Source organism: Hibiscus syriacus, unplaced genomic scaffold (assembly GCF_006381635.1).
Source record: "Hibiscus syriacus cultivar Baekdansim isolate YM2019G1 unplaced genomic scaffold, ASM638163v2 tig00110458_pilon, whole genome shotgun sequence".
Lineage (NCBI taxonomy): Eukaryota > Viridiplantae > Streptophyta > Magnoliopsida > Malvales > Malvaceae > Hibiscus > Hibiscus syriacus.
In genome coordinates, this window is record NW_024062745.1 from 159,893 (window position 1) to 173,948 (window position 14,056).

The following is a 14,056-nucleotide window of genomic DNA, read 5'->3' on the forward strand; positions in this document are numbered from 1 at the left end:
GGGCTTATCAATATGTTGAAATATGACGCCATGTGAATCGGCTTCTTGAACAGTGGGAGGGGCCTCTTGAACGGTGTGAGGGGCCTCTTGAACGACAGGAGGCACCTTTTGAACGATGACAGGTGCATCGTGATTCTTCTTACGAAGTCTTGGCACTAGTGGGGTGAAAGGAGACGTAATGGAATGTGCACGACGTCTGATGCGTGAACCCTGTCGTGCAAGAAAAACCCGACGTAAAGCATCTACCTTATCGGGCCGCTGAAAATAAATTAATACATAAATCAGTAAATAAATAAATAAATAATATCGAAAAAATGTTATTTGCATTTTTAGTATAGTATTAAATAAATTTACCTCATTGCGTAGAGTATGAACCTCATTCTACAACGATGAAACAATATCACGTAGAGCGGCTACCTCATCACGTAAAGTAGATACCTCACCACGTAGCGCACCATTGTCATCGCCTAAAACGTCCACCTCACCACGTAAAAACCGTACCTCATCACATAGCGCACCTTTGTCTTCACGTAAAGTACCGACCTCATGACGCAAAGCACCGACCTCATCACGTAACTCCCCTAACTCATCCCGTGGAGGTAGAGAATAGGGAGATAAATGTCGTGGCCTCTTTTTCGGTCGCCTATCATGAGGTGATGGTAGAGACGAGGCTCGATGATGTGATGGAATAAGTGATGGTGGAGGTGGAGAAGAGGCTCGATCAGGTGATGGCTCCGGGTGTCGAGCTGTAGAATCGGCCTGATCAGGTGATGGCTCTCGAAGTAGGGGGTGCTCATCATCCGTCCCATCAAAAAACCGCTTACTAGCTTGCCACCAATCAGTGGCAAGCTCAGCCTCTGTGGGTGTAAGCCTCTGTAATGGATAGTTGGCCTCCTAACAATATAAAAGCTCCAACAAAGTTAAACGTGTACTAGTAATAACTTGTTTATATATGGTAGTATTTATGTGTTAACTTACATCATTCATCGTCGTATATGATAGTAACTCTTCCCAATCCAATAGGCAGATCCTCCTCCAGGTAATAGCCTTAGGAATATCATTTGAATTTTTTATCGCATATGTCCGCATGCTGGGGAAAGCCTCAAATATCCAAATCTACAAACAATATAATAAAAAAACATCAGTAATTGTAAATAATTAATTATAAATTTGGAAACATTATATAGAAATTCTTACCTTAAAGGCCCAAATAAAGCCTGCCAAAGTGTATTTAGAACCATCGCCCTGCAAACTTTTTCAGTCCTCAAAGGTAGACGACAACTTCTTCCAGGTAGCTTTCCATAGATATGAACCCCACGGAAACAGGTTTCATGCATTTAGTTCATCTACCAATAATATTAGGTCCTCATAAATAGGTTGTCTGCCCTCTTTGCCTAAAAAGTCGGCATGCAAAAGTAATAAATAGCATACTCGGACAACATCAAGTCATCCATCCGAGTAAAACCATCTTTAACAAATAATCTCTTCAAGTCGTTGACATGTAAACTCGGCTTCGACTTTGCCAGCTCAGGAAAAACCCGAGATAACCATGATGGGCAGGAGATATGACTAGTGTACCAGGTTACTTCATCGTGTCCGAAGCGTAGACCGGTGATTAAGAAAACTCCTCCCGTCTAAAACAAGTATACGCCGAAGGAAAATGAAACCACATCTCTTCATCACCACGTTGTATCCTCTCGGGTAGATCATTAGTCATGGTCTGAAGAAACAAATGTGTCAACATAGCATCTCCACCCGGATGTTGTACTTTCAGTCATGGCCCAAAGCAAGTATCCTCAAATAATTTTCTTTGTAGAGGTGTAAGCGTCTACGCAATGTGGCTAGGCTTAATTTATTCCTTAAGGTTAATTGAGCTGAAAAAAAATTTCTACAAAAACAATAAACATACCAAGTTAGATATACCAAAAACAACAAATTATACACTATAAATAGGCATGATATAAACAGTGAAAACAAAGCCAAATATAATTCAAACTAGCACGGTATTCACCCAAGTCATTATTCCATCATAGTTCACAAAATGCATCAGATAACATTCCAAAAGTAAGCACTTATAAAACATTTAAAAGGATAACATATAGGTTTAGTGCAGGTTCAAGGACAACATAAAGAGTAGTAGTTTATTCTTGAAACTTAAATTCGCAACACTGTGAAGTTAGTATTTGTCTTTGTTTTTTGGTTGAAGTAATGCAATTCATTCAAGTTTCAATTTGCAGAAGAAGAGTAGTTTCTGAAACTTAAATTCGCAATGCGAAAATGAAAATCGCAACGCGAAAATGAAAATCGCAACGCAAACATGAAAATCTCAACGCGAAAAAAGAAAATTGCAACGCGAAACTAAATTTGCGTTGCGATTTTCATTTTCGTGTTGCGAATTTAAGTTTCAAAAACTATTCTTCTGCAAATTGAAACTTGAATGAATTGCATTTCTTCAACAAAAAGATAAAACAAAGACAAATATTAACTTCACATGTTTAAAGACTAAACAGTTTAGCAGTATTGGCAGCAACCGAATGAATTTACTAAGCAATCTAAGTGAAATGGTTAATCTATATATTGAAATTACCAGTAAATTTATCATCAATATAAGAAAAATCTAATAATAATACAAAAATTTCAAAATAAAAATAAGAGATTAAAAAAACTAACCCTCGATGGTAGATTTTTCATTTCTGATTGTGAATGGTTGTGAGGGTTGCTATGAGAGATGGAGATAGACGGATTTCGTCGGAGATGGGGACGGATGTCGCTGTAGAGAGTGAGAGATGGAGATGGGATTGAGTTGTTATTTAGGGTTTTAGGTTATGATTTGCGATAATATCGTTTACATTTGTGCTGCGAAATTAATATTGCGAAAATAAACGCGCTTTGACTTCTGTGTTGCGAATTTGACTTATGTGTTGCGAATTTGGAAACTGTGTTGCGAAATTGGAGTTCGCGTTGCGAATTTGTTGGTCATTTTCGCAAATCCAAAAAAAGTTGGTTAAAATCGTATATTATAAGACATTTTCGGTCACTGAGGCTATTTTCTCTAGTATTTATGTCTCTTTTCGATTTTGATCCGGAAATTGTATTTAAGTAATAAAGTTCAGTAAAAATATTTGAATAATCTGATCGAATTAGAAGTTTGAGAAATTTTGAAGGATGATAAAATAAGGTTAAAATATTATTTCCATATTTTAGAATGGTGAAATTTAACTTGGATAATTGAAATTAAGATTTATTTTCCACGTTAAACCTATCTTGTTTAATTATGGTGACTAATTTGTAATTTTTGAAAATTACAAGGATAAAGTGAAAAGTATGAAAAAATTTATTCATGTTTGACTTTGAAGATGATGTCATGGTAATGGCAAAGTGAAAATTATCATGTTCCATTAATGGAAAATTGGTAATTTTCAATTAAATAGATTTTTAATTTATTAAATTAGCTTTATAAGATAAATATTAGGAGATTTTTTGTTAGAAAAATTAAGAAAAACTCTTCATCTTCTTCCTTTCAAACCGTGACCTCCAAGGATAGGTGAACAAGCTTTCTTTTTAATTTTTTAAGTCATTTTAGTAGGTTTTTGGATTAAGACATAAAATATCTTTTGACAATTATATCCATTTATAAGTTCAAAATCATTCAAAAATTTCAGATCGTACATATATTTATAACACACATTAAACATACATAGACTCACAAGACATTATATTTTTGGATTATATGAACTCTACTAAGAATAGAAATGTATATGTATTGCAATTGGCGAGGAATGCGGAGCTTGGAAATAATGGATCGAGGAGCAAATAAAAAATAGGGATTTAAAAATAATGATTAATGGAGGTAGGATCGGAAATTGAATGGCAAAGGTGATGATGGAATTTAGAAAGAAGATGGCGTGAAAGACAGGTAGGGCGCAACTTTAGCTGTTCTCCTCTTCAGATTCTGACAGCAAAAGCACATGACACAATTAGTAACAATACATTAATCCCTGTTTCGGGCATGGTTTTAACTTTGGGCAAACACTGAACGAACAACAGCTCAGCTCCCATCGAATTTGGAGAAACAGAGAAAACCCCCCAAAAAAGAGAGGAATGAATGATCAAATATAGCCGATTGATAGACAAAAAAAAAAAAAAAAACAGGTAGAGAAAGAGAGCGTGGCCGTTTCAACAGTCACCTCTGCTTCTCAAACAACTTCCGGTTGGCCGCTCTCTGATTACTTCCTCCCTCAATTCTGATTGTTTCTCCAGAAAAAGTAAAAGAAGAAAAAAGGAACAGAGCAGAAATCCCAGAACCCCCCCCCCAAACATTTCTTTGTTAATACCCAATTGAATTTAAGCCTGCTTTACCATTATGTTGCCAGCTTCTGTATTCTAAGCTGTGGTGTTCTGCAGGTAAATTTGTTTTATCGTTCATTTTTAGTTTTTTTAACGCCCATTTCTAGATCATCAGTTTTTGTCTTTGGGTGGTCTGAAACCTTGTTGAATTCTTCCCTTTGATCTTGACAAAGATGCATCGTAAAAAATTTTCCACAATGCGTAGTTTAAGGGTTATAGATAAATGTAAAGGCACGCAAGTTTATGCTCTTAACAACACCGGTGGTGGTGGTGAGGATGCCGGTGAAAAACTCTTCCACCAGCTTCAGGACCATCTTAGGGTTAATACGGTTCGACCTAAATCTATTAACAATGGCCAACCTTCTAACGTGAACCTTGGTTTTGTAAATGAGACCCTGCTTCCTTATGGCCTCCCTGTCTCCGATCTCCTCGAGCCCCCCATCGAACCATGCCTAAAGTTCGTCGATTTTATAGGAACTCTAGCTGATGTGTACCGCAGGATAGAGAGGTGTCCTCAATTTGAGAAATCTGGAATGTATCTCGAGCAATGTGCAATTTTTAAGGGCTTATCAGATCCGAAGCTTTTACGGAGGACTCTTCGAGCTGCCAGGCAACATGGCGTTGATGTGCATTCGAAGATTGTTTTAGCAGCGTGGTTGAGGTATGAGAGGAGGGAGGATGAGCTTGTTGGTACAAATTCAATGAATTGTTGTGGAAGAAACATTGAGTGCCCTAAGGCCACCTTGATAGCTGGTTATAACCCGGAGTTTATTTATGATCCTTGTAATTGTTCTAAGACTCCTCGAAGCAAAATTGAGGATGACTTTTCTATCGAGGATGGAGAGTGTTCAACTTCTGATGATTATGGGGATATGTCATTTTTCATTGGAGATGATGAGATTAGGTGTATACGGTCCAATATTGCATCGTTATCAATACCTTTTAGGACATTGTTGTATGGTGGTTTCAGGGAGTCTAAAAGAGAGGAGATAAATTTTACCCATAACAATATTTCAGTAGAGTGTATGAAAGCTGCTGAATTATATAGCAGAACCAAAAGATTAGATTCTTTTGATCCACGGATTGTTTTGGAGCTTCTTTCTTTCTCAAATAGGTTTTGTTGTGACAATTTGAAGTCTGCTTGTGATTCTTATTTAGCATCTTTGGTAAATGATATGGAGGATGCACTGTCTTTAATTGATTATGGATTGGAGGAAAAAGCGCATCTTCTTGTGGCAGCTTGCTTGCAGGTCTTTTTAAGGGAGCTCCCAAATTCAATGCATAGTCCTAATGTGATGAAATATTTTTGTGGTCCGGATGCAAAGGAAAGATTGGCTTTAGTTGGGCATGCTTCCTTTTTGTTATATTTCTTCTTGAGCCAAATTGCGATGGAGGAAGATATGAAAGCTAACACTACTGTGATGCTTCTAGAAAGGTTGGCAGAGTGCGCAACGGAAAGTTGGCAGAAACAACTTGCGTATCACCAGTTAGGTGTTGTGATGTTTGAGAGAAAAGAGTACAAAGATGCTAAAAATTGGTTTGAGACAGCATGCGAGTCTGGTCATATATATTCAAAAGTGGGCGTAGCAAGAGCCAAGTTCAAGCGGGGCCACAGGTATTCAGCTTACAAGATTATTAACTCACTCTTCTCAGAATATAAGCCAGTTGGGTGGATGCATCTAGAACGTTCTCTGTATTGTGATGGGAAGGAGAAGATGTTGGATCTAGAGATGTCTACAGAACTGGATCCAACACTTTCTTTTCCATACAAATATCGAGCTGTTTCACTGTTGGAGAACAACAAGATTGGAGCAGCCATCTCAGAGATTAGTAAAATAATCAGTTTCAAGGTATCCCCCGATTGCCTTGAGTTACGTGCCTGGATTTCGATTTCCATGGAGGACTATGAAAGAGCTTTTAGAGATGTTCGGGCACTTTTGACTCTGGAACCTAATTACATGGTGTTTTATGGGAAAATGCATGGTGACCACATGGTGGAGCTCCTACGTCCTTATGTTCAACAGTGGAGTCAGGCTGATTGCTGGATGCAATTATATGACCGCTGGTCTTCTGTCGATGATCTTGGTTCCCTAGCTGTTGTACACCATATGTTGGCAAATGACCCTGGAAAAAGCCTTCTATGGTTCAGGCAATCTCTCCTCCTTTTAAGGTAACGTGACAAAATCTTTCACTGATTGAATAAAATGTCCTTTTGCTGTCTCTGTTGAATTGAAATTTCTTATAGATTTGTTCTAATAGATTAAAATTTGTTTACTCAATGGAAGAACTGCATTATTGCTTTTTAGTGAAGGTGAACTTCTTTGTGCCCTTGTATAAATGACTGTTCATTTTCCTTTTTGAACTGGATCTAAGATTAACACTATGAACATATGATAAGACAAGCGATGTTTTCTTCTGTATTATTTTGAGATGTAGGTATCTTGCCTTCAAGGTGATACCATACGGTATGTTATGGAAATCTGATTCATCACTATGTGCAGCCTGATTACCACTATTAGGAGATGTAAAGTAACCCCCATTCCATTATTTTCATAATGGTTCTTGGCCTCAAATATTCTGTTGTAAATGTTTGAATTCCATTCATCATTTTCTTCCTAGTATTAACACAGTATTTTTTGAGGTTAACTCTTCTGTATCAAATGTGTTGTACTTGTCAGTAATCTTAGTAATTGAACTTGCAATTTCTAACGATGGCACATGAGGTTGTTTCTCAATGGCATTGATCCGGATAAATGGGGCATATAAATTCTTTCTATACTACTTTAGTTTAATTAAACATTGACAGAATGCAATATTCTGTTCACCTTGATATTCTATCAGTTCTAACTTCTAAGTGTTTGCTGCTACTCAATACTGTAGGTTAAATTGTCAAAAGGCTGCAATGCGTAGTCTACGGTTGGCTAGAAACCATTCAACCTCAGAACATGAAAGGCTTGTCTATGAAGGATGGATATTGTACGACACAGGCCACTGTGAAGAAGCGCTAGCTAAAGCAGAGGAGTCAATCTCCATCCAGAGATCATTTGAAGCTTTCTTCCTCAAAGCATATGCTTTAGCAGATACTAATCTTGATCAGGAGTCCTCAGCGTATGTTATCCAACTTCTTCTGGACGCTCTTAGATGCCCTTCAGATGGACTTCGGAAAGGACAAGTGAGTACTTTTGGAGCAATTCTAACTCCAGCTATATAGTTCTAATAAAACTTACCTCTATAAGTGCAATGAATTGGTTTTGGGTTCTGAGTGATTCCTTATTTCTGCAGGCACTGAATAATTTAGGTAGTGTGTATGTGGACTGTGAAAAGCTAGATCTTGCTGCTGACTGTTACATGAATGCACTGAACATTAAGCATACACGGGCACATCAGGGTCTAGCTCGTGTATTTCATCTCAAAAATCAGCGTAAAGCTGCATATGATGAGATGACTAAGCTGATAGAGAAGGCACGCAACAATGCTTCAGCTTATGAGAAGCGTTCAGAATATTCTGACCGGGACATGGCAAAGAGTGATCTTGCTATGGCTACACAATTAGATCCCTTGAGGACATATCCATACAGATACAGAGCAGCAGGTAAATTCCTCGGCCACAGATGTGGCTACTTTTCCGCAATAACTTTTGTAAATTGCTGCATTCGACCTTGATTTTGCACTGTGACTCATACGCTTTTATGCTACATTTGGTTACATAAGTATTTAACACAATGAAAAACTTAATTATTACGTGAGTATAATAGTTGCTGTATTTAATCCATGAGAAATTCAAGTTCAGGTACGATAGTTGCTTGTTATTTATTCTCAATCCTGAATACCGAGGCCATATTTGCATATGGGGCTCGCTTTTTTCAGCCTCTGACATGGAATATCTGTCTTTCCAGTTCTAATGGATGATCACAAAGAAAATGAAGCAATTGTAGAGCTCACAAAACCACTAGCTTTCAAGCCGGACCTGCAGCTGCTACATCTTCGAGCTGCTTTCCATGACTCAATGGGTGATTATATGTCCGCTGTTAGAGACTGTGAAGCAGCCCTATGTCTTGATCCCAACCATGCCGATACTCTCGACCTATATAATAAAGTTTGTGAGCATGTTAAAGAGAAAAAGTGAGAAAGTCAGAATCCCCGTAGTCATCTTCTCTCTCCATAAACCCCTCTGGGCAACCTGATTTTCGCCACCCTTTTTCTTTCGAGTATTTTTTGTTTAATTACTAGGAAGGGGCACCGTAATTGCTGGATAGGTCCCTGGGAAATTCAGAAGCACTGCCATGAAGATATGGAACCTCGAAGGAGAGAAAGGATAGTGTTTGGTGTGATAGAAAATGAGAAAATTAATGGACAAGATAACTTGTAAATATTTTTCTGTATTAAGGATTGGACTAATATATATGTAAAACGTCCAGGCATATTGATGCTGCTACTGCGTGCTGCCCTTTGTATTACTCTTCAAGGGGCCTTTGCAAATGCAACTGTCAAAAGAACAATGTAAATGAAACTGCAGAAATCAATCCAGTCTGGAGATTTTACACTGTTACCTTTTCTTTTTCGAAATACCTTAGGTATTCTAACTCTTCTAATCCAGAATGTTGTCATTGTTGTTCAAGCTTGAAATTTTCTTGAAAAGAGGTTCATTCTCAAACAGTCTACACTTTTATATTTTATATACATGCTATTTGTCTATTTGTTCTGTTTTATAAAAGCTTGCTATATTAAATAATTGGCATAATGTTAAAATTAACCTCTATATAAACGATTATTTTGTCCTTTATTTTAACTTTTCGTTAAAATAATTTATATTAGACAAAATTAGTCAATACATGTTGAATGTTGATATTATATTTTCACGTGTTTAATACGTGATATATGTCTCATCATCACTTAAAATGATGTGACACATATCGTGTTATCACTTTAACTAATGTGATATATTTCATGATATCACTTTAGGTGATGATATATATCTCATCATCATTTCAAATGATATGACATATCATTTCATCATTTCGAATAAAGTAATATATTAGATCATTAATTTTGTTAAAATGACATATGTAACATTATTGTTTTAATGACATGATAAATGTCACGTCATAAATTAAACACATGAAAATGATATGTCCGAAACATAAATTAATCGTTAGTTAACTAACGATTTCTATCCTACGAAGATTATTTTGACAAAAAATAAAATTTTAGAAGTTAAAATATTTATAAAAAAAAAAAGAATAGACCAAAATGATCTCCATATAAAACGTTGAGGTTAATTTTGTCAATAGGACTCGGTAATTTTCATTCTATGTTAAAAAAAAGGAAAAAACAGGGGGGGGGGGAACAATATTTATTCTTTATTTTTCACCCCTATAAAGAATCCAGGAGCAACTAAACTCAAAAACTATTAACATCAAAGGGATAATAAAAGGAAATATGTCCTTTCTCTTGCCATAGCTACGAATTTGAGTGGTTTAACGTTCTGCCACATGGTTTTCGGATGATCCCAGGTTTCCAGCAAAGGTTAACGTGATGCTTCACTTTATGAATTCACCATAGAAGGGTAATGGACTTTTTTTTCATCCAACATGTGATCCTTATGAAGTGAAAAATATGGGTTTTAATACACTGCACGAGATCCCCATAGTTTCAGTTGCTTCACAATTATTTCAGACCACCACTTTTCTTCTTTCACATGATCATATGCATCTCAACTCACCTACTCCAATGAACCCTTCACTTCCAGAAACGATCTTTATCTATATGGGAGAAGGAATGAATGAAGCAATGGAAAGGAAACGCCCCAGAAAGCTCAACTTAAACGCACCATTCTTATCGACAAGGCGACCGGTTGCTGCTGTATACATTAGCGATGAAGTTTCATGCATCAATTCGAGTAACGGGATTCCGTTCTGCTGGGAACAGGCTCCCGGAAAGCCGAAGAACTCGGAGAGAAGTAACCACGTCGATGAAGCCGAAACGCCTCGCCCGAAACCCCCACCAGGCAGATGGCTTCCAGTACCAAAAGAGGCAACTAATGGGGATTATGGTCACAGTCATGATCACCATGACGAAGGTTGCGATGCCGATGTGGACCACTATGATAACGATGACAACAACGACGTATTCTCGGACGCCGCCGAAGTCTTATCACTAACGGAAGCAATAGACATCGTTGAGAAAACAGAAAAGCTCCACCATGAATCATCAAAGGGCTTAGAGCCTAGTGAAATGGATGGCATGAACTTAGCTATGAGTTTAGAGCACAGTGATTGTCCATCTCCAAGTTTCATAATCGAACGCTTTCTTCCGGACGCCATAGCATTGGCTGCATCATCTGCTCTAAGCATGTCCAAAAGAAAGCTTCCTTACTTATGCAATTACTTGGATCAGTCACCTTGTGTTTCCCAAGCAGTAATAAAACGATCATCACTGTCTTCTTCCACAAAGCGTTGTGGGCTTGAAATGCTGTTGCCATGGCGGATGAAGCACAGGCTTTGTAGCGTAAGAAATCCAATCAAGGAAAGGCCAAACAATATTATGCAACCAAAAGCTAGTGCAAAGCAGAAGAAATTGTTGTCATCAATTGTAGCGGATTCTGCTGAATGGAGATGTAAATAATAGAGGTTTGCTTTTGCTATGTATAGACATATAGTGCATGTAAAGGAATGATTAGATGTACTTTTGGGATCTCATTTATTTTTTTTATGAGCAAATTTGTTAGTTGTAGAAATTATTTCAATTCAAATATATTAATTTAAATAATAATTTATTATTCTACTCTAAACTTAATTAAATGAATAAAAATTTAAAATTTATGAAATTAATTTTCAAATTATTATTATTCCTTCCATTACACATAAAATTACTATTACTTAAATAAATGATTTTTACAGTCTATTTTTCAATCATAATTTTTCTTTTTATTCGTAATTTAATCAAACAATCTATTAACAATATGACATAAGATAGCAAAGGGATCATTCAAACTTATATAATATAGATTAAAATAATATGTATTTATTTTTAAACTTTTCGCCAATTAATTACATCTTCATTATAAGTCGTATGGAGAAAAAATTATTACACAAAATAACAATCATTTATCCTTAACGATGATTATATGGTCGTGTTTCATTTTCGTAAACCATTACAATCTCGGATGTGATCATACTCAAGTATACTCTTGTTCATCATTCTTCTCAGTCTTTATACTCTTTACATGGAGCTTTTTCTTTCTTATATCTTGTTATTGTTATGCTAACTCTATCATTCAAACCATTCTATACCTTGATTGTTACGTTTTGCATATCATGCATTATTATATTAATGGCATACTTTATAATATGCATCTTATATTAAAACTCATGTTCATGTACCTTAGTCCTTATATTATGCGCATTACATGAATGGTTATAAGTCCCACATCTTTATAATATTAGCTAGCTTTGTCATTCATATTTCATGTTACACGTCTTTTACCTATGTTTGCATATCATTTGCATACCTAGCATAGGAGTGCATCATGTCTCATTAATGTTCCTTGTTGGATATATGAACAGCAAAACTACACCGTTAGCACTGACTGGAAATATAAACAGTAATTAAAAGGAACAAATTCGTAAACCGTGTCGTGGTAAAAACCACTGCCTTAGAAACGAGTTCACCCCGATGTGTGTAATCGCTGCAGTAGGCGGACTGTCTCCCGAGGTTAACACGGTTGCTCCGAATTCCGTACACCCAAAACCGGAGTGGACTACTGGTGGCTCTTCTGATTGGAAAGCACTCAGAGAGAACTCACAGAGAGAACTGTAGAAAACACTTTTGTAAGTGAATTCTGATTGGAAAGCACTCAGAGAGAACTCACAGAGAGAACTGTAGAAAACACTTTTTTAAGTGAATTGTGAATGTTTGAGAGTGAGTTGAGAAGCTGAATATAGCTCTCTATTTATAGGCTAGAAATAGGGTTAATATCATCCATAAAATTTCAGGATTAAATCTCTTCTTTTGTAAAAGCTGAAACGTCTAGATGAACCTGACTCAAAAATAGTCCAGGTTCATTGCATCATTATTCAGCTGTTATAACTCCTAAAATTATATCATGTAACCCCTGAAATTAAATCAAATAACTCTTGTAACTCCTGATATTAACAGCTTGTCTCCTCTGTACAAAGCTGGAAATCAGTCCAGATACATCTTAACGTTTTTTATTTAATTTAGGAAAAAGCTGTTTAATTTCTGATAACTCTCATAAACCAGCTGTTATCATTTGAAATTAAACAGTCCTTAGCAGCCTATAAATATCAGTTGAAATCTTTCACATTTTTCTATTTGTTTCTTTCAAAGAGAAATTCCTCAAGAATTTTCTCTAAAAAGATAGTATCCACGCGGACGTGTCGAAGACACGTATTACCACAACCACGACCACGACTACGAGCCGAGCCGAGCCGTGCCGTGCCGTGTCGAGCCGAGCCGAGATGGACAGACGGCGGCGGCGGTGCGCGAGAGTCCCCCTTGTTCTCTATCACTCAACAAGGAAGTAGGAAAGTCAAGCCTTAAATACCATTCCTAATAGTGTTTCCAATACTATGTGGGATTGAGCATTACCAACATTCCCCCACTAATGCGAAAGAAATATTATGAAACTCGAAAACAAACTTTCCAGAAGAGCAATAGCGAGATTAGTTGCTTAACCACTAGTGAACGTATCTGGAACTAGTACATAGTGATGATGAGCAATCCTTCTATTAGATAAGTGAAACTAGTCTGGAACTTTCTAAGATCAGGGTAAACTCATAACACACAACTAACCCCTTCATCCACCTGAGTCCTCGATGTGTAAGATATATATATACAAAGTATATATTTGGCCATCTTACCTCAGGATTCTAGTAAGTATACTAGAAAAATGGCCCAACATTTTTCATAGAAGGCAGCTAACCCTTCTCACTTACATAGGTTATTTCATCAAGTTTATCTCAACATAAACCACCCTTTAAAAAGGGATATGAAATAATTAAGAGCTTTTATAATAGCTCAACCTCACAAAGGGTATGATGACTTTCTTCAAGTTCATTATAAATGAACCACCCAAACTCTGGGCTAAGAAGTCATTAAGAATAAATATTCAACCTCATTTATCGGTAAATTCAGTAAGTCCTTCTCACTAGAACCATCCAAATACTTGGATTTGAATTTATTAAGAGTTTAACAAACTCAACCTTTCTGTAGGTAAGTTCATAATTTCATACCCACTCACTCTGGGTTATGAACTTATTAAGAATAGATATTCAGCCAAAATTGGTAAATTCATCAAGTCTTTCTCATTAAGACCACCCAAAGCCTGAGTTATGAATTTATTAATAACAATTAAGCTCATCCTGGGCATGCACATTATTCATCATAGGGATAGGCAGTAGGAATGTGCACTATGAGTCTTTCCATGGTTTCAATTGACCACATGGAACTTAGATAACTAAGTTGGGTATCCACCATGAATTCCTCAATCAATGGGCTTTAGACCCATCCCCCTTGACGAATCTAAGACCAGCTTTCGACTTAACCCTTTGGTAAGTGGATCTGCTAGGTTCTTTTCTGACTTCACATACTCTAAAGAGAGCACTCCATTCTTTATTAAGTGTCTCACTGACTCATGTCTTATACGAATGTGTCTTTTCTTACCATTGTAAGCTTGGTTCTTAGCCAC

At 36.7% G+C, this 14,056-nt stretch overlaps 2 protein-coding genes across 2 annotated transcripts; both read left to right on the plus strand.

Annotated features, from left to right (window-relative positions):
* Positions 1 to 4,030: 4,030 nt before the first annotated feature.
* LOC120126624 (ethylene-overproduction protein 1-like) lies at positions 4,031 to 8,828 on the plus strand. The gene is made up of 4 exons (XM_039144773.1): positions 4,031 to 6,517; positions 7,228 to 7,519; positions 7,630 to 7,939; positions 8,244 to 8,828. Exons 1-4 carry the CDS (start codon positions 4,521 to 4,523, stop codon positions 8,471 to 8,473), a joined length of 2,829 nt encoding a protein of 942 aa, XP_039000704.1. The 5' UTR covers positions 4,031 to 4,520; the 3' UTR covers positions 8,474 to 8,828.
* A 1,244-nt stretch (positions 8,829 to 10,072) lies between these two features.
* On the plus strand, positions 10,073 to 11,054 carry LOC120126389. The gene has a single exon (XM_039144600.1). The coding sequence runs from the start codon at positions 10,078 to 10,080 to the stop codon at positions 10,969 to 10,971; it is 894 nt and encodes a 297-aa protein (XP_039000531.1). The 5' UTR covers positions 10,073 to 10,077; the 3' UTR covers positions 10,972 to 11,054.
* Positions 11,055 to 14,056: the final 3,002 nt, after the last annotated feature.